Source organism: Empidonax traillii, unplaced genomic scaffold (assembly GCF_003031625.1).
Source record: "Empidonax traillii isolate 1590-97213 ecotype Southwest subspecies unplaced genomic scaffold, ASM303162v1 scaffold263:size1499331, whole genome shotgun sequence".
In the NCBI taxonomy this organism is placed as follows: domain Eukaryota; kingdom Metazoa; phylum Chordata; class Aves; order Passeriformes; family Tyrannidae; genus Empidonax; species Empidonax traillii.
In genome coordinates, this window is record NW_020955456.1 from 37,281 (window position 1) to 63,848 (window position 26,568).

Genomic DNA, 26,568 nt, shown 5'->3' on the forward strand with positions numbered 1-26,568 from the left:
CCTCCCAGAGGGAGGCAGAGGGAGAAATGGTGCTCCAGGGAATGCAAGAGGGAACCCTTCAATTCACAGCAGCAGCCTGAGCCTGCTGGGGTTGGCAGGGCAGGCAGCAGCCCACAGGGAAGGCAGCCCAAGAGATGCCACGGGGTAAAGCTTTCTCCTTCAAACAGGCAGACTGCCATGCTCTTCTTGGTAAGGTCTCTGCAGCAGCTGCATGTGGAAGAGGTGAGGAAACCAGCCATTTTGTCAAGTGCTACTCTGACGCACTTCCCAAGGCCACTTCTCTGTGGGCACTGCAGGCTTGGCTGGCTCTGACTTCCTGCTATTGTCCAGGACATTCCATTTTACTTTGAACCTTCAGCCTGGGCTTAGACCACAAAAATCACGTTTCAGGACCACAGAAGAGAATCTGCTGCACTGTGCTGCTCCTCTGCAAGAACAGAGAACTCAGTGCTCTTTTAACAGCTGCACGTGGGGCAGCAGCCAGTCAGTGAAGCGAAGGTTTGCCAAAGACTTACAGATCAGCCTGGTTACCATCATTAATACTAGTTCCAATCTGCAAGGGTCTCACCTGCCCATACCACTGCCAAAAACAATTGGTTTCCATTATCTATGCAAAGTCGCCCCAGATTGAGCAAAGCTGAAAAGGCAAGTGTAAACTGCTTCTTATTCCATTTCTCCTCCCCATACTAGAACAAATGCCTCAAAGCAATGCAAGAGAATAGGAGCTTTACAGAGATGGCAACAGCTCAAGCATTACCTCTGTATTACAGCTATAATCATTCATCTCTGACTTGACTCACAGTTCTACAGTGGACTGAATACTCTGCACACAGAATATTCCAGTGCAATAAGGTTCAGATGTTAGTATTAACCACAGCCAGAGCAAAAGGCAACATTTTTTTTTTTCCTGTTAGACCTGTGCTTATAAATCCTCATCCTTCACACTCCTGGGATCATATGGGAATGAGCTCCATATGCTCACGGGCACAAATCCAACAGCCAGTCTTCACTGGGAAAGAGCTTTACAATGCTACAGGATTTAAACCCTCTCTATACCTCTTATTCTGCCAAGTGTGTGGGACGCTGCAGACAATGGAACTGAACATGAGGGCTGTGACAAAGGAGAAGAGAACCAGGTAGATGAGGCCTTCCACTCCATCATAGCAGAAGCCCGTCAAAGCCTGGACATAATCCTGCAGAGAGAAAGGAGCAGAATTTCCTGATCACTACAGAGTTAACATTGAGTTCTAACTTAAAAGCCCTTCTCCAAACTACATTCTCTGAAACAGCTTAGAGAGATTGCAGTCCCTTTTCCATAGCATATTTCTATTTTAATTTCAGGGACCTTAAGTGTTTTTCATAACTGATCTAACCCTTATTTCCCCTCCCAAAACCCAGCTTGGATTTAGACATGGAAATATTTTCAACCCCACACAATAAGACTTTCAGAGAGGGGGAAAAAAAAGGCCAAGGCAAATTTATCCACCCAACTGAAGATACCATATTTTTTCATGAAGCCTTTCAGCTCCCTCACTATGTCCCATGCCCAAGAACACAAGCATTTATATCTGCCTTCAGAGACACAGCTGGAACAACAGCTAGGCCATGCTACACTGCAGCTCCATGGGAAAGGCAACCAGTTATGTGCTATAGACAAAAAAAACCAAACCAAAGCTGAAGGCCCCTGAAACCTTATGGCTCCAATTTGTTGATGTATAAAGGCCCATTATCTACTTCCCTGTATTGATCTTTAAGCAGAAAGCTAACTTGATCCAAATTCCCATTCCCCTTTCTGGTGGAATCAATCAGCAAAAAGCTGTCGTAAACTGTTCTGGCACACTAGAGATTTGAAACTCCAAAATAATCAGTAGGTTATAGGCTATACACCCCCTTTGTTCTTTCTCAGATCAAGCCCAGTTACTGAGCACTCACCAAATGCAGGCTCCGACAGTCCACTAAAGCTGTCAGCTGCTGCAAGTTGATCTCTGTTGAATTCAAAACCTCCTGGATCCGAGTAAGATACTCCTGTAAGGAACAAGCTATTGATTACTGCAAGGGAATGGCTTAGCAGGAGCTGGTCTTGGGTTCTGTACAAGGCTGAGGGAAGCCAGGAAGAGCAGGGAGAGCAAACCCGAGGAGAATTACCTTGGAGTTGGGGTACTCTCTGGTCGCTGACCTCAGGAGTTCCATAACATCATCCTGCATTTCTACCAGAGCCTTGTGACTTCCTGACAGCTTCTGCTCAACACAAAACATGCAATGTTTCAGCAGTTCAGGCCACATGCACCAAAAGGTTCCCTAGAAAAAGACTGAAATCCTATTTCCTAAATATTGAAGCACGAATGGTACAAGTTAAAGTTGTCTGACAAGGGTGCAGCTGCAATAGGGTTAAGCTTGAGTTTTACCAAACTGGAACTTTCTAAAATGAAAGAAAAAAAAACCAAAAAAACAAACAAAGAACAAAACACATATGCAAACTGTACACACAGCTGGGGCTGGCTCTAGGACAGAGGGGAAGGAGAAAGAAAAGACACAAAGCACTCGAGTTCTCACCACAGAATACAGCTGGATTTTTTTTTACTAAATCAGATGGATGAGAAAGATTTAATGTTAACACCAGAGGTTGTTTGTATTAGGGTGCAGCCTTCACATCCTGTTAAAGCATCCACAAGAATTTCACATGCAATAGCATGTCAGAGAGTACAGGGAGCAACCAGCAATGCAACAGATAGGAACAGTGCATCACACCACAGCCTGGAGTGTTCTTACCCCACCCTTTAAAACAGAGGAAGACAAACTTTAAAAAGTCCTAAATATAAATGGTGAAGTAGCTGGGGCCTGCCAAACGGTGGGTGGTGTGGGCTCATCTGGCCTCTGATACATTCGACCAAGTTTGGGATGGGCCCAGGTGCTGTTCGTCAGCCCCCACACAAAACAATAATGACTCACATTTGTACTTCAGGAAAAATCCCTTGGATGTTGAAGGGTTTGTAAGAGGCATATGTGAAAATCACTCCTTCACCCACAGAAGTGGCTGCATTTTGGGAGTGGAGTGTTGCCACTGTTTACCCCAAAAGAACTTTCAAGAAGAGATTCAAAGCAGGAAGCAGCAGTTTCCCACCCTGGCATCAATTGTGGGTGCTCTGTCTCCACATCGCTGCTCTTAGACAAGCACCATGTAAACAGAGGTACCACAACAAAAGCCATAGTCCTCCCCACATCACACACAGGCCCTTCTGAGGGGGCACCCTGGACCTGAAGATGTGCAGGTAGTGATGAAGTTGGAAAAAATCTCCTCACTAAATCACAGTGCCACCTCCCGCACAGCCGGGAAGGAGCTACCAAAGCTTAACCAACAGTTGGGAGTGCTGCTTAAAGCCAACACCCTGCAACTTGCTGCATGCTGGCATCAAAAGCACTTCACCTATACCCTGCAGGATGACAAGAGCCAGGGGTGAAGGGAGTTAGGGTGCTCACACTCACCTGCTGGAAAGGGTTGGGGTATCCAGCACTACAGGTCATGTAATAGCGCAGAATATCTACCAAGACACAAGAGAAGAAAGTTAGGCCAGATACATCACTCCAGCTTTGCAGTATTTTGCAACTGCGACGAGGCAGGTGTTCAGTTCTGAAAGCAATGCACAAAATGAAAATGCAATATAAATGGAATCAGTTCCCTCTCTCCATGTAGGACTACAGTGCTTAGATAGCACTAGAGAAAGGGATGTAAACTGCCTTTGATTTGTTTCCTTTTTTTTTTTTTTAAAGCCAGTGAAAGGCAATGGGGCTGCTCCATTAAAAAGTTAAATAAAACATAAAAAAATTTTATTCAGAAGTCAGCACTATCCACTGTATAAACTTAAGACAAGACATCAGTCTAGGATAAATCCAACTACAGTACAGTGGAGACATACTCATATATTTCCAGATAGAACTGATACTGTGCTCTGCCCGCAGCATCATTTATTTCCAGGCTTGAAGACAGTGTTGTGTTCCTCTTCATTCAGATGTGTGTGAAACCAGCCCGGTGCCCTCGTGAGCCCTCTATAAAACTACATCAACTGTCAGCACACACAAATTACAAATATCAGGCTTTCCCCTGCCACTCTCAATAATATCAAGGGAGGGAGCTCTGAAAGACTTGATCATCCAAATACCTTTAGATTATTTCTCAAACATTTACAGTTCCTCTTCAGACGAATATGGGTGTGCCAGCTCAGCAAAATCAAGGGTGATGCTGGCTCAGTAAAGACTACAAAAGCCCCAAAACACACATACCCTCTGCATTCCCCCTCCACCATCATCTTTTCCTCCATTCTTTTTAATCTTCTGTCTGTGACTTCCAGTAACGCATATTCCAGGCTGCAAAGCTATTCTGATGAGTCCCAGCCCAGAAATCAGCAAAAGGCACAGCCAGAAATGAGGGGAGCCGTGAAGGAAGCAGACCTGACTGTATCCTGACTCTGCTGTGCTTCCCATAAATATTGAATGCACCTTTCGGCAAACCAACACGCTGGAGACCCCGCGGTACAACACAGACTGTCAGCTCCTGCACGCTGCCAATGCAACCTGACAGCTGTTATTTATAATTCATTAGCCTACTTTGGGGCAGCTTCTGCCAGCTGCTCCATCTCCCTCCCACCGACTCCTTCTCCGGGATGACTTACATTGCCCCAGCCGAGCCTCTAAACAGCAATTAGCAGATTCTGGGCAGATAGGAGGGCAGCAAGAGCTGCTCTGTGCCTCACTTTGGGCTGACCACAGAAGAGACTGTCTGCCACTACTGAGCCAAGGAAAGGGCTGCTCCTCCCCAGCTCATAAATCACATCCAGTGGCTATGGGAAAATGGATTAAAGCACACCTGCACTTAGAGAACAGCACAGCAACAGCAACCCACAGCATCACACATGGTGACCCGCAGGAGCCGTGATCCTGTCACCAATTTATTTTAAACCAACAAAACGCTAATAGTTTCTCTTGGGCTCCCACAGTGGTATCAAGTTTACATCACCTTTGTAAGCGCCGTAAGTTGCATGACATACTGCTAATGCAGAGCCCTAGGAATGTTTCTTGAGGGCCTTCTGGATCATCCCTGGTGGGCAGATTAGAGATGAGAGTTCCTGATATCATAGTTTGCAGCTTGTAAGCCCAGGATAAAGATTGCTGGTTACAAGTGAAGCAAAAAGCAGTACAGTGAAATAAGTGCTTGCCTTGCTTCACCCTGGAAGGCAGGATCAACAAGGATTCACTGTGGTAGCACTGGCTTTGCTGCTGACAAGTGTGACATTCCATACATAAAACATGCTTCCCAAGATGACAGTGCCATCAGGAGCAGCTTTCCTCTGCACTGAGCCCAGTGTGCTACGAGCTGTGGTGCTTTAAAGCTCAGCCTACAATAGGCAGGGAAGCTGCCCTGAAGTGCTCTTGTGCTGCAAAGCCTGGAAATTAAGGACAGTGTCCCCTCCCTCCATAACACCAGGGAATGAGCAGGAGGCACTTTCACCTATTTTAAGCCTGGTGGAGGCTACCCTGTACATCACCAAATCTCACATTTCTGACCTGAAAACGGCTACACTAACCCATCACTTGCACTACGCTAAAACAGCTCCAGGCAATTTCTCTCTATAATTATCTTCCTGATGCATTTTTCTCTCAAGGAAAATTCCTAAAGGTTGATTTGATTTTTGAAGCTGGCCTTTAGGTGATCTAGTTTACAGCAGAAGGGTTAGGCAGGGTCACATCTGCAGCTGCCCATGCCTGCTGTTGCCAGCAACAATCCTCCTGACCCACCCCTGGTGCAAAGGCAATGTGGGAGCAGAAGGCAAGGAAGGGAACTACCTAAAATGCTTTATTTTTGCAAAGTCTGTTTTTCCTAGAAAGGAAAGTAGAGCTGCCTACTAAAGACAGCTTCAGCTGCTAGAACTACTTACTGCTTCTGCAACCATGGAGACTTACTACTCACTTCAAAGCCCAGCCAAAATGCAAAAATGGCATTAAACACCCGCCAAAAGGCAGTGAGAGGGTCTGTAGAGAGCAATCAGAAAAAAAATGCTAGTTCAAAAAAAAAAAAAAAAAATCCCCACACCTAGAACAGCTTTTCCCAGCCCTTCTTCATCTCTACTAGAGCATTCTCAAAGCAGTTTGTATTTTACATACACACCCAGAGGAGGCTGTGCCTGTGGGTTCAGTCAGAGAAAGTTGAAGAATATCATCTGTGATGTCAAAGGAAGGCGACTCTTTTGGCTGGAGTTTCTTGCCCAGGTAATGTGTTCTCCCCCAGGAGTTTTGTATCCCTAAGGCGCCAGCCTGACAGCAAAGGGAGGTATCTGCATAACATTTACATTTCTCTCATATATCCTATTCTTGTATTGGTGAAAGCAAAGAGCTTGTAGCCCCTCTTGCCCTCAGCTCAGAGCCTTCTAATCAGGAGTCCAACAAACCACAAAACAGCTTCCCAATGCCAACATCAGCTCAGCAGGATTCCCCAGAGTGTTTCTTTGGGCAATCTATTTTCTGCAGCGTTCTCTGAGCTCAGATAAGTGTGCAGACACCACATGCCCCACATGAGATTTTGTCCTGATCTTACTTCCAGAGAGGAAACTGAGGTGGTGGTGGTGGTGTCAGTCCTCTGGTTCATTCAGCTCTGGGCTTCTAGGATGAGAGTGAATCAGTGAAAGGGCCAGTTAGGGGGCTGGGCATGACCAGAACACTCCCTGCTTGTATCTGAGCAGTTCAGCCTCAGCATCTGACCTGGCCAGCTTGGCTGGACCAGAGGTAAAAGGCTCCTTTATCCACCCCCTGAGGTTTACAGTTCCCTCAGATGATGTGAGTGGCTGTTCACCACCCAGATTTCTGGTAGGGAGAATCTGGAGAAAGCTCTTCCTGTTGTTTAGACAGATTGTGCCTTTTTATTTAATTTTACACAATAAGTCATCTGATAATAGCATAATATCAGTGAAAAAGAATGGGACTAGAAGATGGCCTCCTGCTTTGAAAATAAACATCTTGGCTGCACCAAGTCTTTTTACAAGCAGCAGGAGCTGATTATACAGCCACTGTTCAACTCCATTGGCTTTATCTCAGTTAATGAATACAGGGTGAGTTAGGCACATACATCAGCCTCTTCTGCAGAATTATTTAAGTATTTCCTTCTCCAGAAAACCTGCATTAAAGTTCTTCGCCTCCATCTTCTCCCCCTCCCCATCGTTGTTTTAATGCTGCACATTTTATCTGCAAAACAAGAACATCTCCTCTCTAGCTAAAAACATGACAATAATAATGCACTTAATCAGATTATTCTCAGCTCCATTAATTCCATTTAGATTTGAAAACAGCAATTAATGCATAAACAAGAATATTAACATACTAGTTGCCCAGTATTCAACGCAGTTATTTTTCTGTGAAAGCTACAACCACCAACAACAAAAAAACCCTGTTGCAAATATCGATGACTCAGTCCCAGTCTGAATGGCAGAGCATAGGGAATCTTACAACACACTGTATTTAATAACAACAACAATTAAAGCAGTGACTAAAGACAAAAAATTGACCCAGCACTACCAAGCTTCTTAGGATTACTTGTTGGTTCTTTTATCCTTAAAATCAAATTCAGGGGTACCAACACTTATTCCAGACTTTTAAAGATTTTCCTAAGGAGCCATTCTTGGGATTAAAGTGCCACTGAACGGGGCCAAACCGCAGTCCTCGTGTCGTGATTTTCCTTCCCCCTCATGAGGGTCCCAGCAGTGGAGACCAAAAGCTATTTCTGCAGCTTCCTGATCATAAACTATGACACAGCAGTGAAAGCCCACATGGGAAAGGCAGAGGATTCGATCATCGCCCAACCAGCTGCCTGGTGTGATGGCAGGCTGAGGAGTTAGACTGATATCCTTCTGGCAAAAGGGAAGAACACTCACAAACACTCAACGGCAGCCTAACAGCAGGGAGCTGACACACCAGCCACCCACGGAGGGGCCACCCTTCCAACTCCAGCCTGTGGCAACACCTGCTCTTCCTCCTCTTCCCTGTTTTGCTCAAACCCATTCTCTGTTATTTATGGAGCCCTAACAACTGTTCTAGCTGGCGGTGCTGCCAGAGCAGAGCCTGATTTCCCCCGGGGGAGCTGCCTGTCCGTGCCGGGGGAAGCGGGAGGAGGGGCGGAATGTCGGTCCCGTTGGCCTCCAAATGAACGGCACTCATTAACGAAAACTGCAGGAGCCAAGCAGACAAGGACAACTGAAATGGAGAAGGAGCACAAAGGGGCCTTTCTTCAGTTTCCCAGGGTCAACCTGATTGCTACCAAAACACGCTCCAGAGCTGATTTGGGTTACCAAATTATCACAGCCCAGAGCTGGCATCAAGCATCAGATATTTCCCCTTGGCCTCACTGACCCATGTGCCTCCTTGAACAACCAGGAAAACAGCTTGGCACCTGAAGCCACATCTTTGTCACCTTCACAGCCAAGACAGGATTTTCATCTTGTGCAGCGTTAAACACTCATTCCCTTCCCTCACTACATCTCTTTGTTGTGTTTTATCATACACAGAAAGGAACCATCAGGGGAGAGAAGGTAGGGGAAAAAAGTAAACTTTCTTAACTAAGTAGCAAAGTGAGTCCTAAAAATACTTTTCCTTTTAGAACTTACAGTATCTCTGCTGGCAGGCACCAAGCCACCTTTTTGTTAAGCAATGGTTCTGAGTGCCACTTTTGCCCCCCTGAGGTTCAAATCAGAGGCACCCTTAATCTCACCAGTCACTTCAGTCTAAATTAGGAACAACAAACCCCAAATCCATCAGTGCTTCAGCTGGATGCCACTGTGTTGCAGTAATATTATTTTAAGTGGAACAGGATAAGCAAAGTGGTCAAAATACTGCATTTATAATGGAAAGGGAAATTCATACTTTGTGGCAGTTTCCATTCATTTACTCTTTCAATTAGCTTTAGAGAAGCTACTATTTATAGCCACCATTAAGATAAAAGCTTACATGTATTTGTTGATAACAGATACAAAAATAAGTATTCCAGATTCAAGAATATAGACCTAAGAGCAAGTTTTTAAAATGACAACTCAAACTGCACACTTCTGTGCCACAGTTCTGTCACTTGGAAAGAGAACAAGAGTCAAGAGTGCTATATTTAATGCAAAATAATGCAGGGACTTCAGTTATTCCATCTTATCAGTTATTTTCACCTAAGGATCAAGGCAGAAGAAAGGTTCTGAAGGTTTTTCTGAGGCATACATCGACACTTCTGACCAGGGTATAAATGCCTCCTTGAAAAAAACACTATTTCCAGAGCTCCACATATATTGTTTTCCCACTGCATGCCAGCTCCTCTGTTTCAAACACAGCCTCAAATTCTCAGCCACTGCCATGCTCCTGTGTGACAGCTGGGGCTGCAGAACCCTGTGCCAAGGTCAGTCCCAGCACTTACCAGGACTGAGCACTGCATTCTCTTCAACCACTTTGGAGATATAAGCATCAGGGTTGATACAGAAGTCACTGGAGCCCTGGGTACGTGGAAGACAAAAGGGAAAAGGAATATCAAAGCACAGTAGTATCAAAGAGCAGTTGAGCCAGGTTAGCATCAGAGAACCTTCTATTCCAGGGGTGTTTCAGATGCTGAGGTCTCTCATCGCCACCCCCACCAGCACTGCTTTACACAACCACAGCAGTGCTGCAGCATGAGGAGCTACCATGCCACACCAAGGAGCAGCTCTGTGCTTCTCCTGGATGGAAATTGCTAGGACAGTTACTCAGAACAGGATATGCTAAAAAACAGGCACAGCACAACATTAATCTCGTGTCTGCTAAACCTGCAGCAAAGAGTGGATGGGACTTGGATGAGAGCCACTTACCACAGCGACAGCCAGCTCCAGGCCCAGGGATCCCCAGCTGACAATCAGGGCAAACACCCCAAGCAAGCACACCCTGTGGGAGACAGACAGATGGCAGATGTAGCAGCCCTGATTTCAAGCAGTTCCTTTCACAAGATGTATTATTTGGAGTCCAAAATAGTTTTGAAAACCAAGAAATTATCAACCACTGACTGTATCTTCAGATAAACATTCCTTTTTTAAATGTCATGGACAGCAGCAACCAGAGAACTTCATGTCCAGCCGTTGGTTCCCAGGTTGCCTGCCCTGGGGCTGCAGGGGAAAGAGGAAGAGTGTGGAAGTGAAGTATTATCCTGATTCTAGCAGGGAAACCAAAGGCACAAAGACACTGGAGTGGCTGTAGGGGAGGCAGATTGGCAGGTGGATGACCCATCACTTTCACTGTTCTCTTTCTGGACTTTATTTTCCAGGTCCAAAGATAATCAAAGAGAGATATTCTATATAAAGAAAACATCACTAACCCACAATGACCCACATTTGGACAAATCTCTCCTGTGTCTACAATAAATGAGGTTTTTTGGTGTAAGCAACGCATGGTTACAGACAGTGGGAGGAAATGCTCAGCCCCTGTTAGGACACCTGACTTTGGTTCCAAGCTGCTGCACCTGAACAGCACCTAAGCAACCCACACAGCTCCAGGAGAGACAGTCACCTGCAGGCAAACAGTTCACAGCAGCAGTTTAGGTCTCTGCCACTGCCATGCGTGTCCACCTCCGGACAGATTTAAAGTTTTGCTCTGACAGCTGGACCTCATTACCGACAGAAAGAGTGGGAAGTGTCTGCTGTCAAGCGGACACAAGGCAGAGAGATGACAGAGCAGTGGTCTCGGTGACATTCAGCTGGCACACACTGGTGGAAAAGGCTTTTGCACTTCCCCAACCAGCACATTAGCTCTTGAGCCTGGCTGTCAGTATGAGTGGTAGAGATATTCAGGCAATAGTGCTCCTCAACTCCCTCAGGTACAGGGATGCAGACTAATAAGCAGTTTCATTTTATGTGTCTGTCTTCAAAGTAAAGGGACATTGGCTTGCTCTCTTAGGGATGCTTTTTTCCCTCAGGCTTTGAAACATAAGCAGATTCCTTCCCACTCACACCCTAAACAATACAAAAAGCTGTTCATAATCAAGATATTCTTTATTCAAACCTAGTGCAAGCATCTCTGTGAGGAAGGGACATTCCCTTTTTCTGCTACATTTGTCTCACTGAATACTAGAACTTTAAAGAATAAATTTATGGGCCTCCATTAAAAAAAAAATCTATCCCTCAGTTTACCAACTTATTTTAATTCCAAGTAATCCCTATTCTGTGAATGGATCTGTGGCTTATCTTGCAGAACTAAGGGAGCTTCTCCAGCCTGACATCTGCGCTGCACTCTGAAATAAGACACTAAAGACTTTATTATGCCTTTTCCAAATGGACACAGAAATTATCAGCCATGGATCAGCAAGGTTCTGAGGTTTTATGACATAAGGACAACACAGCTTGGTGCCTCCAGCTGAGCATGTTAATCAATAAGACACATTTGTTGTTTTACTTTAAATGAAGATGACTGGGTCAGTAACTGATTGCTTGGCTAAAAGATCTAAAACTGGCATTTCACCATCTTGCCTGGCTGTGATACACTTGCTTCTTTATGCCATGTGCTCCCTTTGGGGAATGCCTTAATATGAACTTCTGGCTAAAAGGGAATGAGATTCTAATTTAAACCCTGGGTTTGCCATCTGCGTGTACACTTGGACTTTTGTCTGTATAACCTGCCAGGTATGAAATCATCTGGTAAATAATAAAATTGAATACACATTCCAATTATTAATGGCATCACCACGTACCAGGATAAACTCTTGGCCATGTCAGTTGTCAAACTGTCACTCTGTTTATGGTACCAATATCTTTGCCAAATATGCCACGCTACACCAAGCTACGAGATGGGGAGGGGAATAGATTTTTCTTGCAATGGGGCATTTTCAGTGCTTTTTAGAAATAGTCATGCATTAATGTCGCAGCACCATGGCAACAAGACTCCTCCTCATAACTGTAAACCATTGCCTGTTCTCAGTTTAACATTTCTCCAGGTGTGACAGCCCGAGGTAAACAAGAGCAGATCGTGACACAGAAGGCATGCTACCAGGTTGTGTAGACACATGCAATGCTCATCATCAATTAACAAACACCTTCCCAACTGGAGAGAATTAAAGGGAGATTTTTAAAGCATGTAATTTTTAAGGAGGGTTTTCTTATTACTATCTACCAGGAAATGGAAGCTACCAAAGCCACCCAGTGAAAAGCAGACTGTGCAGATGAGTTCCTTATCTCTGATGAGAAAGCAATGGACACCAGGACCGTCGCCTTTCACAGCTCAAGAACCTTCCTGTGAGCATCTCTTGTATGTGGCCCTAATCCTGCCCACAGAACTACACTCCACAAAGTCACTCCTCTCTGAGAGGCAAATTTAAAATGTTCAGTTTCAGATGTCCTCGATATCAGCTGACAACAGCCAGAGGTTCACACTGGCAGGCACTTGCATTCAGCTGGCTTTCCCTGTGCCCTGTCCCCAGGTCAGGACTTACCCCATAAGAATGGCCCTGGAGTTTCTAATGAGCCCAAAGAGCACCAGCAAACATATCAGGACATGAAACAGGAGCAGGCCCAGGTATCCCAGCCACCTGCAGAAAACAAAAACATGGTCTGCAAAGGAAAACTGGTGTATAAAAAGCACAGATCAAGAAGCTGGTGTGATTTATGAGGAAAACATGGCCCTTGTTTTCTTCAAGTAAAAACCACCACTAATGACTAACCTTCAGAGAGCTCTGGCTATTTGTGGGGTCTGGAGCTGAGGCAGGTAGAAGCATTTACACAACGCACCCATCATACACAGTAGTTGAGAAATGAGACTGCTGGTCTTGTTCACACAATAGTATGAAGTTATATGCAACTGGCCACCATTAGAAGAAGAAAAGGCATTGAAGCTTCTTGAACTTCCTAGACATTTGTTAGGAAATGCTTTGGTTATTTCTTTGGTTATTTATTCCACATGTGTGGATAGAGGTTGTGAAATACAGCTGATGCAATCTTTTATTAAATATGTTTAATAAAAAGGAATGTTAGGGTGTGGTGTTAACTTATGGAACTAGTGCAGTTTTCTATTCTATTTAGTTAATCTGTTCTATAACCATGTTTTTTTCCCCATGGTTTGTGTGCTAGAACACAAAGCGCAGATTTTGTACATTGAGAATAAGTTTCTCTTCAGCTGGTTGTAAACACAGTTTAGGAAAAAAAAAAAGTTGTTGTGCATTTTGATTTAAACTGGATTCAGTTTTGCTGTAAAATGAATCACCTGCAGTGACTCAGACATCCAGAACATGCACACAATTTCTGCAGAACAGGCCAAAGCAGATCCTACAACCAATGCACTACAGTGTGTTACACACCTGTACCAGTCATAGAGGTCGATCTGAATCGCCAGCTCCTCCAGAGACACCTCTTCATTCTTCCAAAAGGGGATCTCAGTGGTTTGCCTGACCAGATCATCCAAGAGACTTTGCACTTTCTGGACAACATGCAGGTAGTCTGTTTGCTTTGTGAACATCTCCTCCAGCACCAGCAAATTGGGTTCCACTGTTTGGTTCAGGGCCACTGCAGTATCCAGCACCTGGAGCACAGGAAAGCAAAAGGAGGGGGAGAAAAAGAAAAAAATTGAAGGACAGGAAGTCAAGGAAGTTAAAGGGAAGTCATTCTTGCTAGCAAGTCATGGACAGCTTCCAGATTACCAGCCCTCTACTTCAAGAGGCTCAGACTGCCTACCCTTTAAAAGGAACTTAAAAGCATCTGTAAGGGAGATTGTTTGCAAGTAGCCCAGTGATGGTGCTTTAGCTGAACCTTTAACACACATCCACATTTTGCAGCCTTCAGGGTTGCGGTGCGATACCATGAGATTAGAGGTAGCACAGGAACAACTGAGGGTACTAAAATGATGTATTTTACTAAGAGATTTGTCTGCTTTGGCCTGCCTCCTCTTCCTGTTGTGGAAGAGAGCCGATTAGAAGCTGTTTTTAAACCTAGCAAAGAGAAGACTTCATTTAACAAGCTGTGTTTGCTTTGATATTTTTAGAAGAGCTGAAGAAATCACCGTGCCATTAATGGAAATTTTAGCACATGTCTAAGCCCAGATAGGAACGAAAAACAGGAAGAGACACAGGCGCAGCCAGACTGGAGAGGAGAGGTGCTGAGCAAGCCTGCTCATTCCCACCCTGCCCATATCTGCTGCCATCCCTGCCGGTGCTCACCCGGTCCTGGACGCCGGCCACGGTGCGGTTCGCATGGCGCAGCGAGTACGTCAGCCGGTGGATGCCGTCACTGGTCTCCCCATTCCCATAGAATCCCACAGCAATCCCGGCACTGAGGAGAGAGAAAGCAAGAAAGGGGAGAGTTAAAGCCAACAGGCAAGTTGTGTAACACGGGGCTGCAGCACCTTCCACAGGAAGGGAATGCCTGGGGTGATTACGCTCCTCGGCGACCACTGGAAAAATACACCTGTAAACATTCACAGCCACCAGCCGTCCTCAAAGCAACCCTGTGATGAAGGGCAGAACACAAGATGCATATTTCATTTATGGTAAAATAATGCAAATCTGTCAGAGAACTGCCTGGTTGTCCACGGCTGGATCTGAACTCCCAGAAATCCGGCCAGCCATGCAGCTCTCCAGCGGCTCCTGCAAGAGCTGCCATTGCTGTGTCAGGAGATGTGCTCTCTCTGGACATGAAATGCAGATTGTTTTGTTACATTTGTTTAAAGCAGGACAAAAAGAGCTTGCTGTGACTGCTTGCCCATGGTGGTGGTGATTCCTCTCGATACATTTTGCATGCCCTTTTCTCTACCCCCTGGAGTATCTATGAACATCATCTTGATTTATCTTCCCATAAGAAACATTTGTGTCACACTGATTTAGAGTACTGGGAAGGGAGGCCTAATAACTTACTGGGACAAAAGGCTTATTTATTTTTAAAGCAAGTGAATTTCAAGCTTGCAGACCCAATTCAACTCCAGCTGCTTAGCAAATTACCACCTATCAGCTGATTTGCCATAACTGTCCACACATATCAGTCTGGCCCAATTATGAAGTAAACCATATTAGCTTAAGCCTGACTTAAAGGAGGAAGATCCTGTACATGAGTTGCAACCAGTGGATTATCTCATGCAAGTCAGCAATGTCTCTTCTATTAAGATATCACTGCAGGAACTCACAGTTCCTCTTCCCAAGCCCATATTTCCTAATAATAGAGGAGGAAAGAACTTGTGAAGGGATCACACAACTGAACTCAGAGAAAACAAACATTACCAAGATAGTTTTCCTGTTCTCACGTCATATTTAGCTTGGGAGTATCAATCATCTTTTCTAGGAAGGTTTTCAAGGCACCAAGGCTGTGTTTGTGGTAGTGGAAAACAAAGTGGTGGTGGTGATGGTTTTGTTGTAAATCTGAAGTTATTCTGGATGAAACATTTAGTTCCTTCACAACAACTTCGTGCTTGGGTTATAGCACTGCATTTACAAAGTGGGTTGAAGGAAGAATCAAAGAGGAAGGAAACAAGCCAAACAAGAGCTTTCAGAACAAGTAAGTGCCTTTGTTTAACAGGAAGGGTCACCAAAGGACATTAGGCTTTCCTCACCACCATCACCACCCAGCTGGGAAATGAACCCAAGCAGGCAGGCCAGAGTGGGCTTTGTCTACAGAACAGACCCTTGCAAAGATCTGCTCTGGCATGTTCATCAATATGCAGTCCAAACAACCCTCTCTCCTCTCCTGCATCCATCCATTCCTCCTTTCCTGGGCTCATCCACTTCGAAAGAGTGAGCAGAACAATACAGTTCACCTGGTCATGTTTGTACTTTCTCCTCACACATAACAAGAAACAGAAGGAAGGCTCATGAACTGGAAGCAGATCCACTAGGAAAATCTGTGTCAGCCTCATGCTTTTTCCAGCAATTGAATCTCCATAAATTATGGAGAGCTTGGCCCATAAACGCCTCAGCTGAGGAGTCTTCTAGGGACACGAGGCAGCCTACATTGTATACAGAAAGAGAGGCAGCAGGTACGGAACTCTAAATATTTAGCACTAATTGAAGAAATGAGCCTCTTTCTTCACCAACACCATTCCTCAAACACTTTCCTAATGCAAATTGTGCTGAAAACTAAAGGGAGAAAAGCCCTCTGCATTCCTCCCTGGTTGCAGCTATTATCAGAGCTTGATAACGCATGCCTAGGATGCACGGGGGTGGAGGGGATAAAAAAGGCACCACCCCTCCTCCTCCTGAACTAGAGAGATTACAGATCCAGAGCTATGCCCAGGGTAAAGGCAACTCAGCATCCCATTGCAGCAATTGCAAAGCCACGGCTTGAATTTCCCCTTGTCTTATCAGAGCAAACAAATTCAGACAGACCCTTTCATCCTCCTGAGCTGCAGAAAACTTTAACAGTTGTTTCCACTACAGACACCAAATAAATTCCAGAACATTCTTGACACTGAATAGGCAGATCTGACCCTTTTAATTAGCGAGCAATTTCTATTCAGCCTGTTACAGCTACCAGAAGCCTATTCTTTCAGCAAAGACTTGGTAAGGGCCCAAAACCTGCTGCTTGGCTCTCAGTATTCCCAGCACAGTAGCACTGTTTTGATGAGAAAGACTCAGAACCAGCACTCTGAAGTAGCAGCAGATACATCGTCCGTAAAGATGCAGCACAGGAGGTACATTATTTAGCCAGGTTTCTCAGAGGAACCAGCCATGAAGAGCTGGCAACCACTTTCAAGGCAAGGGACTTGAAACTCGTTACCCTGTTTGAGGCATAACTACTCCAGCAGCCTTCCTTAAGGTTCCCATCCATCCCTGCAACAACCACAGCTCCCACCGCCCCAACCCTCCAGGCACGGCCACTACTCTTGAAAGAAAACACTGCAGCAACAAGAACTGGGATAAAAGCCATTTAATCCAAGTAATAAATTCCTCCAGACATGCGGCTCACACATTCACTGAAAACTACACATAAAGCATTAATTATTCCATTACTGCCCAGCAAAAGCCAGCCCTGCATTCACACCCTGTGCTAGCAAGGGGCACTTAAACAGCCATTCCTCCTCCCAGGAGCAGGCTGTACCGTTTTGTGGCAGTTCCCTTTCTATCACTCCAAAGAGGGAGGGAAACCATTCCAGAAGCCAGGTCAGGGGCAGCTGCCTGGGCTCATGCTGTGACTGAGGAGGGAGCAGAGCTGAAGGGCAGGCAGTGAGGGAACTGCTGCTGCTTAGTTTTCTGTTTGCATTTGGCTTCATCTAAATCCAACAGTTGTTTCAAATCCCTGCCCACACACGCTGATATGAGTTGCTATTGTTTAAAGCAGATTTAAGGATTTACACTAGTTTTTAACTACCTTTTATATGATTAAAGGGAAACAGAGGGGCTCCTTCTATTTAAGTGCATTCTTGTAAAATAAAAATAGATCAACTCATCCTAACCCAACAGCGTAAGTCCTTGAGGTCAGGACAAATCACATGGCTTCTTGCACGAACCCCGGGAGGCACAGCAGCCTAAGATACAGCAGACCCATCTCCCAGTACAGGATGACAAAATCATCACCCAATGGAGAAGCCTGTATTTTTGTCACACAGCCTGGATACAAGCACATCATTCCTGAATGACACAGCTCTTTTCCACCCTAGCACCCTCTGGAAGATACTCCAACACATTTTCAGAGCTCTTATAGGAAAGTCATCTCTATTTCTGCCAATCTTGCTTCTGTCACACCCCCTTCCCTAGTACACACACACCTGTCTCCTCCCAAATCTGTACTATCCCATCCTCAACTCCTCCTTCCAAACTTACCTTTATCAGTCTCCTGTCACTTCCACTACCTTGCTTTCCTCCTCATTCATATTTTTGACTAAAATCTTAAAAATCAATCTGTCAGGGTCTTACAGGCCATCTAAAAAGTTGCTCCTGCTACTCAATAGTGCCCTTAAAAAAACACTTGGCTACTCAATAATTTTGGTAAGTTTTAGGAAACCCACTTATTTAAGAAAACATTGTACTTCTGAACTTAACACCCTCACCAGAAGTGCACACCCACAGAAACCCACTGGACAGTGCACTATGAGCTGAAGAGTTATACAAGTGAGACAGAAGAGCAGCACGCCAGGAATTTTATGTATTCCTGCAGGTACAACAGTGTGATTTAAAGGCCTGCAGGTTGTACACACACTTCAGTATCACTTTTCAGCAAGACTCGAGAAATTCAAGTCTGGAGAGCAGCTTTCATTGGTATGTAAGAGCTGCTATGCAAGAGTCACGTGGGCTTTGGACACCCCTTGATAAAGAACCAGAAAAGGCAAATCAAGTGTCGATCTGAATTTGCTTGCAACACGACCTGCAAAAAAACAAAGAATGTTTTCTGCATTTACACAAGATATGCATGAACAGCAGCACATTCATCTGACACAGACAGCACATATGTGCCTTCTGGTGATGAGATCCTCCTGCTGTAATACCCACACACCCCCCAAAACCCCCCTGGGTACCCAGCCACCAGTCTGAAAAGATGAGCACTAGCCATTCAAATCACATCCTTAGAAATGAATAATCTAACTACACCAAGTCATCTTTAATTACAGGAACTTCTTATGAAGAACCCTTTTTAGACTTCTCGTTCTCAGGGGGAATGTTAATTTGTCTGTCTAATTACCACCTTGCACTTTCGCACCAAGGGAAAGTGCTATTACTGGCACTTGAGAAAGCAAGTTTTCACCATTTATTTGTACCCATTTCTTTCAGGCATCCTCTCCACAAAGCTTTCCTCCCACCCTTGGTGCTGAGCTCCCTCCTGGGACAGTTAGGGTCACCTAACTGGTGGATGAGGTGATTTATAAGACAGCTCCCCACATACAGAAACCAAGCAAAATTGGTAAGGACTAGAAATGAACTAAGTATTCAAGGAATAATGTAGGCTAATAATTCCCGCAGCTTTGTGGCTGGAGCAACTGGGAAGACTCATTAGAGATGTTTTGTTGGAGAGCTCCTGTTAACCAGTTATGCCTCCCTGCTGGCTCAGCATTCTCCCTCTTGCACACCGGAAACAGTGAGATGTTAGGAAACAGTGAGATGTTAGGAAACAGTGATCCAGAGCATACAGCAGGATTCACAGTTCAAACAGCCCCCTGGGATTAAGTACAACCTTGATAAGCATGTACCAGGCACAGCTGGACTTAACCAGAGTTAACTAGTTCTCAGCTAGGAAGACAATAGTCCACTTCAAAGTACTCAGACAGACCGGACCAGCTGCTGGTTGGAACTTCTTGTTGTTTCAGAACCAAGCTACTCCTCTCCTCTTGCAAACAGTGCTACAAACTGCCTCCCAGGCTGATGTTTGGAACAGCCTTACACCCCACTACAGCAGCTGCTGGTCTGGCACTTCTGGTATGTGTAACACGTAGCCAGGACAGAATATATCTAGTGGACCAATCTAACTGTTGGTATCTAACTGGGACTTCCTGCTAGCACAGATTAGAGTCCCTGCTTGTTGGAATCTGTATCTGCATTCCCAGCCAGGCACAGAGTGCCAGGAGGCTTTGGTTCCAAGGCTCTGTGGCATCCAGCTGCTGTAGAGGGACAGAAAACCAGCCTACTCTGCAGGAACACTTGGACAGCACCTTCACTCACCATGATGGTACCAACCTGCTCATTGTTCAAGTGTGCTGACTTCAGGGGGGAACTTAAAAACTTAATTAAAAAAAGTCAAGACAAATATTCACCCAATATCACTGTAGATTCTAAGTTCTAAGGATACTTCTGCATTTAATAATACTTTCAGAAACAAATGGTACACCAGCGGTTCAGATTTCGAGGAAGCCTGAGCAGTTTCCCAGCTTGTGGACTTGACAGAGTTGCATCAAGTTTATCAGAATTTATACCCAGGCTTTCCAATTTTAAATTGTCTCACAGATGCTCTGGAGAGGTGCAGAACACCTCCTTGTCACCCTTTCTACAATTAAAAACAAACACAACTACCACACTGCAGCAGCTGTCTCGGTCACATCTGCTGCACAACAATAGCTAACAAGGGCCTGCAGCAGCAGCAGCACAACTATAAATAGCATCAGCCAGAGCTTCTGTGAGAAAGGGTTAGGACCACAGCACTCTCAGTGGATTGGAATGGATGCAGCTGAAGCTCTTAAGCTCACTAAAAGGAAGGTGAATGAGGCTGAGATTTCTTCTTTGCAAGTTGTTTGTGGTTTCCTTTTCCATTCCAGGCACCTACTTGCAACCAGCAGAGCATGGAAGAGCTCCCTGCAAACACAGCAATAGCAGGTGGTACAGAAGGTCTCCTCCTCAGCCCTGAGCCCCTGCTTCTACAAGTAAATCCATCCCCAGCTGCTAAACTCAACACACAATGCCTGCTCTGCGGTGTTTGTTCCAATACTTCAAGGGTTTGCTATTCTCTTAAGCATGTGCCTCGAAAGAGAAAATACACAAATGCCTCAGCAGCACAGTCTGGCCCTTGAGCAGCTGAGCCTGGGCTTCAAACAGATCACACACCAGATCCACCACCTATCAGCAGGCTCACACAGCAAGTGAACCACAAGGCACCAGCAAATACCATTGACTCTTTGTTTTCTCCTCTAACTAAGGGACTGCTCCCAGACCTGCCAGACCCACAGAGGGGCAACCAAGACCACCCAGAGTCTTGGACAAGAGTAGATGATGCTTGGAATTGGTAAGAAATGCAGTGGTCAGTGTGGGGGCACACACATCCAGAGAGCTCCAAGTACTCATTCTGCCCAAGTCGAAACAAGATCCAAGGCTCCTTCCTGAAGTCTGTAAACATGTCCCTCCCTTCAGATGCCCCATCATTCATTTTCTAGGAAATTCTCTCTATTAGCTCTTTCTACACACATTCTCCACTAATTACTGAATTTTTCTTTTTCAGAAATCCTTTTTTTCATCTCACCTCCAAAAGCTTCTATTGCTCAGTCATAACAGGAAGCATTTCTGACCTTTCAACCATTACTTGGAGTGCCCTTGGAGATGGCACACTAGTACAGATAACAAAATGCAACAGTGTCTTACACAGGCTGCAAAATCTGAACATTCCCTCCAGTCAACCACCAAACCTTCCAAACGCAAAAGAATCATCTGTGTCTCTTCCTAATCTATTCTCCCACACAGCCATTCTTTCTGGACATTCTTTTTCTAAGAAATCTGCATTTAGACCTGATAAATACTTCAACCACGTGCCTCCTATTCAAGTGATAAGCTCCCAAGGACAGAGCATCCTTGATTTCTCACTTGAAAAGTACCAAAGAGCGGGACATCAGCTGTTCCTTTTCCCACTGCTCCAACCATTAGGCAGTCCAGCAAGTGGCAGAAAGGAAGAAAAGACATTACAGACATTTAAAACGCACACACACATCAAAGGGAAAGAGGGATTGCTGCCAACAGTCACTCACTACAGATAGCAGTTCAGGTATGGAGGGGCATGCAGAGGACAAACCACCCCACGCAACTCTGGGCGCACGGACGTACCTGCACACGAGGGTAGCGATGATGACGCACCAGGCCGTGCAGCAGCAGTCAGCGTTCAGATGCTCCTCGCTCTTCCGATGGCGGCAGCACAGCCAGAAGGAGTAGAACAGGAGGAAGAGCAGGTCCAGAGCCAGGCAGGAGAGAGCAACACCACCCAACAGCAACAGGGCCTGAGGGAAACAGAGGCGGGAAACGCTCACGTCTGGGCACGGCACAGCCACAGCAAGGGAGGACAACCAGGACCCCCACGTTTGGGAGCTCTGCAAGGTGTACCTTGAAAACAAGTCATTTTGTGGGGGTTGGTGTATTTTTTTTTAAAACATAAACAGGATATTTTCAGTCCCACTTTCTCCCCTCTCTGCATCCCACCTCTCTGCACCTAAGCTGTAAATCGCTGAGCCATTTTGTCTGTCCCAGCTAAGTTAATCAGTGAGGGTTTCCTCTTTACTCCTGATCACAGGTCAGCAGATTTAGAGAACAAAAAAAATAATAATAATAATAAAAAAAATAGTTCAGCCAGCTGCCTCTCTATCTCTACAGTTTTTTAATCTTCATGAATAAATATGCAGGCTTATTCATTAGAAATCCAAGTGCATGAGTGGGTTTGAAAGGGGGTGGAATTTATTATACATGCATGAGATTGATTTTTAAAAAAATTAATCCCCATGCAATGCTTCTGTTCAAGGTAGACCTAGAATAAATGCTAAAGCCTTCCATATACCATCCACATATATAGGTACAACAAACGTGGATGCCACAGACACATTGGCTTGAAGCTGTCACAAGCTGAATTAGTGTGTTATACCTACTTCTAGTCATATTCCTGGGAGGAAAGGGAAGTGGTGTTTAACTCCATTCCCATTTCTTTTTATTTGAAAAATGCTGGCTGAAATCCAAAAATGCAAACCAATTTTGCTAAGTACAATAAAATAATGTAAATCCGTTCTAACACCAAATACAGCCACATTTACTTGATTCATTCAGATGTGAGAAAGGATATCATTTTATCCATAAGCTTTTTTGGATAAACCCTTGGTAGCGGTGACAAAAGCCAACTTACTAGAAATTACTTAAATGTCTGGAAAGGGTCCAAGTCACCTACTGCTGCCCCAAAATCGGGGAGACAGACATAGATCTGTATCAGCAAACCTAGAACAAAGGATTGGGTTCTTAAATCAGTATCTCTTTTCCTCCCCATGCAGAAATTCCTTAAAGAACATTTATATGCTTCCTCCTGATCGAAACAATAACTTCCTCCCGATCAAAGTAATATAACAAAGAACGCTGAGATTAAAGTAAGACTCTCAACAAAACCGGTGACTGTTTCTAACAGGGTCTGGTAGTAACTTGCTCTTTGCAGGCTTTCCTTTCCCCTCTTTCCCCCCTCTCTGTTCCATAGGTACTCCCTGCTGAGTTATTATCCTGGCAAACCATACGAGCCACACAACGTCCTTCCCAGCCAAGCAAACGTCAGCCACACATAACGAGATCCACGCTGGTTAAACCCCAGTGCTGCACCGCAGACACTCCACGTAGCCTCGTGCTTTTTGCTCTCCCAGCCTCAAGAAACCCACCCAAAGCCCACCAGGCGCCCTGGGACGGGGGAGTTTACAGGTGCTGCTTTCCCGAACCGAACGGCAGGAACTCAGTCCCGCTGCAGAGAGTGAACTTTGGGACCTTCACCAGAGAGAAGGAAGGGGGGTGTTGAAGGGAAAAATCCCTATCCCCCTTTCCCATGCTTTCACCAGATGGTGTGAGCGCTGCTTGAGATCCTGAGCAGAAAGGGGCCTCCGAGAGGGGAGCTGCGCTCGGAGCCCCACGTTCTCCCACTTCTGAAGGCTTGCCATGTACGAGCACTCAATACTAATTTAACTAACACATTTGGCATACCAAAGCTCCTCAGGGGTATTCCTTATTTTTTAAACATGTCAGGCTGCTATAAGGCAAAGCTTTCCTGCCCTGCTCGCCTGCACTTCTTTCTTCACACCCTCAACCCTCCTGCACATGCTTTAAAAGGCGTTACTGTGGAAAGACGAGCTCAGCTGAAAACATCCTCCCAGCAACTCTTTATCAGCAAAAAATTCACACTGCAGCTCCAGATGCAGGGGAACAGCCCCCACTAAGAGGAAATAAAAGGAAATACTAGGGAAAAAAAAAAAAAAAAAGGAAAAATTAATATTAAAGACTGCCATGCAGCAAGCAACCTGAAGTTCTTGCTTTGAAGGGACGCTTAATATATGCTTTAAATTTGCATCTGGCCAAAAGGACTTGGCTGGCCACTGTACCACAATCTGCATTTCATTTTCCAGAGAATATTTGTTTTCCATTAATGGATATGTGCCATGACAACAAGTGAAATCATCCAGCAGAGCAGTTATTAATCTTTCTGACTGATGACTCAGTTTAGGACCCAGAGACTGGCTGGCAGTGAAAGCCTGGTTGCAACCAAAGATATGCCTCTGCCTGCCTGTCAGGATTAAATGACAGTATTTAAAAAAAGGGGGTTGAGGATGGATAAACCCTCAGACACTCTATCCTGCAACAGTAAATCTGGGACTCGGTTATCCAAGGCCACATTATCCCAAGTAAATGTAAAATTATGCACTGGGCCTTTTGCCACAAAGGAGCATCAATTCGTCTTCGAACATTTGCTGAGCTATCAGAACCTTTATAGCAAATGATGCATGAACTGCCCTTACAGGAAAATGGAGACAACTTGGAGGAGCAACATTTTACCACGGCGCTGACACTAATGGCAGAAGTGGAGACAGAGCAGTCCCTGAAAATGAGTGTAAATCCAAGTGGTATCTGCCAGACTGGCAGGAGACGAAGCTACAGTGTCAGGAAGCACTTTCAAAATAAAAGTTAATACACGGGGAAGTACCCACAGAAGCATTGCTAGCTGGGAAAGGCACCACAAAACCTGAATGTGCTCAGTCTTGTGCAGGGACGGTGTTGCAGTGTTAACAGCCTCTCTCAGCTCCAGCATGGTTGCCAGGATTCATGGTATTTATCTTCTCCATGGGAGTAAGAAGCCAAAAAAAGGGCAGAAAACTTCCAGGTCCTCGTGCACAGAAAGGGGCACCATCAGAGTAAGGAACAAAGGACACGACAAAAACATCTCCCACAAAACTACCCCGGGGCTGGTCGACTCTTCCGTGCGGTGTGGGGACACCCATAGGTGCTGATATCGTTCCTAAGGACATATATGTAGATCAGCCTTCAGTTAATTCAATCCTTGGTCTCCTAGGCCATGCCTTGTGTTCCTGGGGCATCAAATAAACCAATTAACAGCCTTGTCTACTGGATGAAAAATCTCCATACAAAACAGCCGCTTTCAGCTGGCAAGTTCCAAGTGATCCACACCATTAGTTACCTGAAATATCTATGGACTGTGGTCCTGGAAGGCTAATTTTAGCTGCTGAGGCTGCACTTAAGGAATGGATACTTCATCACATCCTACAGTCACAAAGGAAGAGATCTACATAAGAACATGAGAACAAATACAAGATATATTTACTCCCTTAAAAACAGGGAGAGCCTAAATAAAGCCACGATGCACCGTAATGCTGGAGGTAAACACAGGGTTGCATTCATGTTAAATTTCAAGGGCTTCACCACTGCCTTAAGTGCTGTTCATTCATCATACAACTGTACAGAAGAGTGTTGGCTTAATGACCCTTCTTCACACCATCATGTCCCCTCTGCCATGAAGGTTACTGGGCACAAGAAGTCCTGGCAGCAGAACAGGTTTAGGAAGTTAATTCTGAATAGACAAAGGCTCAGAACACTCCATGGGTTAATCAAGTACAAGTTTTACCAATCTCAGTCTATTCCAATTACCACATTCTTTAGACCTTGACTGTGCTAACAGCAGCATGTTGTAGTGAGCAGCTCTTCACACGGAATAGATGATTGCTATTTTACTATTAGTTAGAAAGTCCACTAAAACTCATCAAGAAACCCGAAAGCAAAGATGAAGCCTTCAGGTGGTTCCTGAGAAGGTTTCACTTTTAATCTTCCATTGATGATTTTCAAAGTATTTCATCTTAAAACTTCATGATTTCAACCAACGGGGCAAAATAGCTACAGCTTCTGAGCACCTCAAGAACGCAGCTGTCTTAATCGCTGCCAGATTGAGAATGGTTTGTAGTTTCACCTTAAAGTTCGCTTTTGCCAAAAGAAAGCTTTCCCCTGAATCTGCAACCATTATTTTTTTCTGCATTTCCACGCAGCAATTTGAGATTATGATAATGGAACGGAGGGAAGAGGTTAAAAGAGTGTGGGAAGAGAAAAAAGTTCACCCAGAAGAACGAATGAAGCCACCTGGGCTGCTGCCAAAGGAGCACTCATCTCTATTTATTCCATGAAGGACGGAAGTCATCTTAGCAAGAAAAGAAACTGCTGTGGGATAGTGTCATGCCTACACAACTTCCTACACTGCTATTTTTTTTTCCCCCCTTGACTTTGGGATATATCTTTAAAAAGCTTACATACTCATAGATAATAAGCAGCTGTCCCACCAAACTGATTTTAACTGATTTTTTTTTTTTTTTGATAACACTGGCAGCACAAGGAGCACACTCAGACCTCCTCATCAACTTGTTCTGAACGTGCTTGTGTGTTCAGAGACTTGATTTTCATTTCTGAAAAACGTCGTACGAGGTGTTTGTTGAGATACTTGAGTGTCTCAGGATGTCACTCATCCCCCAGCCCCCACAGAAGGATGCAGGCTCTGGTAGGGAACACAGCCAACCTTGTATTGGCAAATGTGATGTGGGGGGAGGATGTGGAAACCTCTGCTGATCTCAGCACTAAACCATCCCTATCTCCTCTGCCGGGGGACGAGCCTTCCCAGGCCAATTACTGCACTCAACACAGTGGAGGAGCAAAGCCGGGCAGGAAACGTGCTGTGGAAGAGCCTTTTCCCACGGTACTGGGATGCATTCTCCTCCATGAGGGATCCCTCAGCAGCATGGAAGAGCACCATGGAAACAGAGGACAGGTTCCACTGTGCCATCCCCTCATACAGACATCTCCCAGAGAAAGCACATTGTTCACAGAGTGCAGTAGGGATATATTTAGGGCAAGTCCACGCTGGAGCAAGC

General features: G+C 45.1%; 1 protein-coding gene across 3 annotated transcripts in view; it reads right to left on the reverse strand.

Annotated features, from left to right (window-relative positions):
• Positions 1-26,568, reverse strand: part of TTYH3 (tweety family member 3) — a 73,992-nt gene that overhangs the window by 15,461 nt on the left and 31,963 nt on the right. For all 3 annotated transcript variants that reach the window (XM_027889515.1, XM_027889517.1, XM_027889516.1), the window contains exons 2-11: positions 21,461-21,630; positions 14,180-14,291; positions 13,325-13,545; positions 12,464-12,559; positions 9,858-9,930; positions 9,434-9,509; positions 3,484-3,539; positions 2,146-2,238; positions 1,933-2,025; positions 1,057-1,193 (exon numbers count right to left, since the gene is read on the reverse strand). In XM_027889515.1, the coding sequence (XP_027745316.1) occupies positions 1,057-1,193; positions 1,933-2,025; positions 2,146-2,238; positions 3,484-3,539; positions 9,434-9,509; positions 9,858-9,930; positions 12,464-12,559; positions 13,325-13,545; positions 14,180-14,291; positions 21,461-21,630 (1,127 nt within the window). The remainder of the gene's footprint in view (positions 1-1,056; positions 1,194-1,932; positions 2,026-2,145; positions 2,239-3,483; positions 3,540-9,433; positions 9,510-9,857; positions 9,931-12,463; positions 12,560-13,324; positions 13,546-14,179; positions 14,292-21,460; positions 21,631-26,568) is intronic.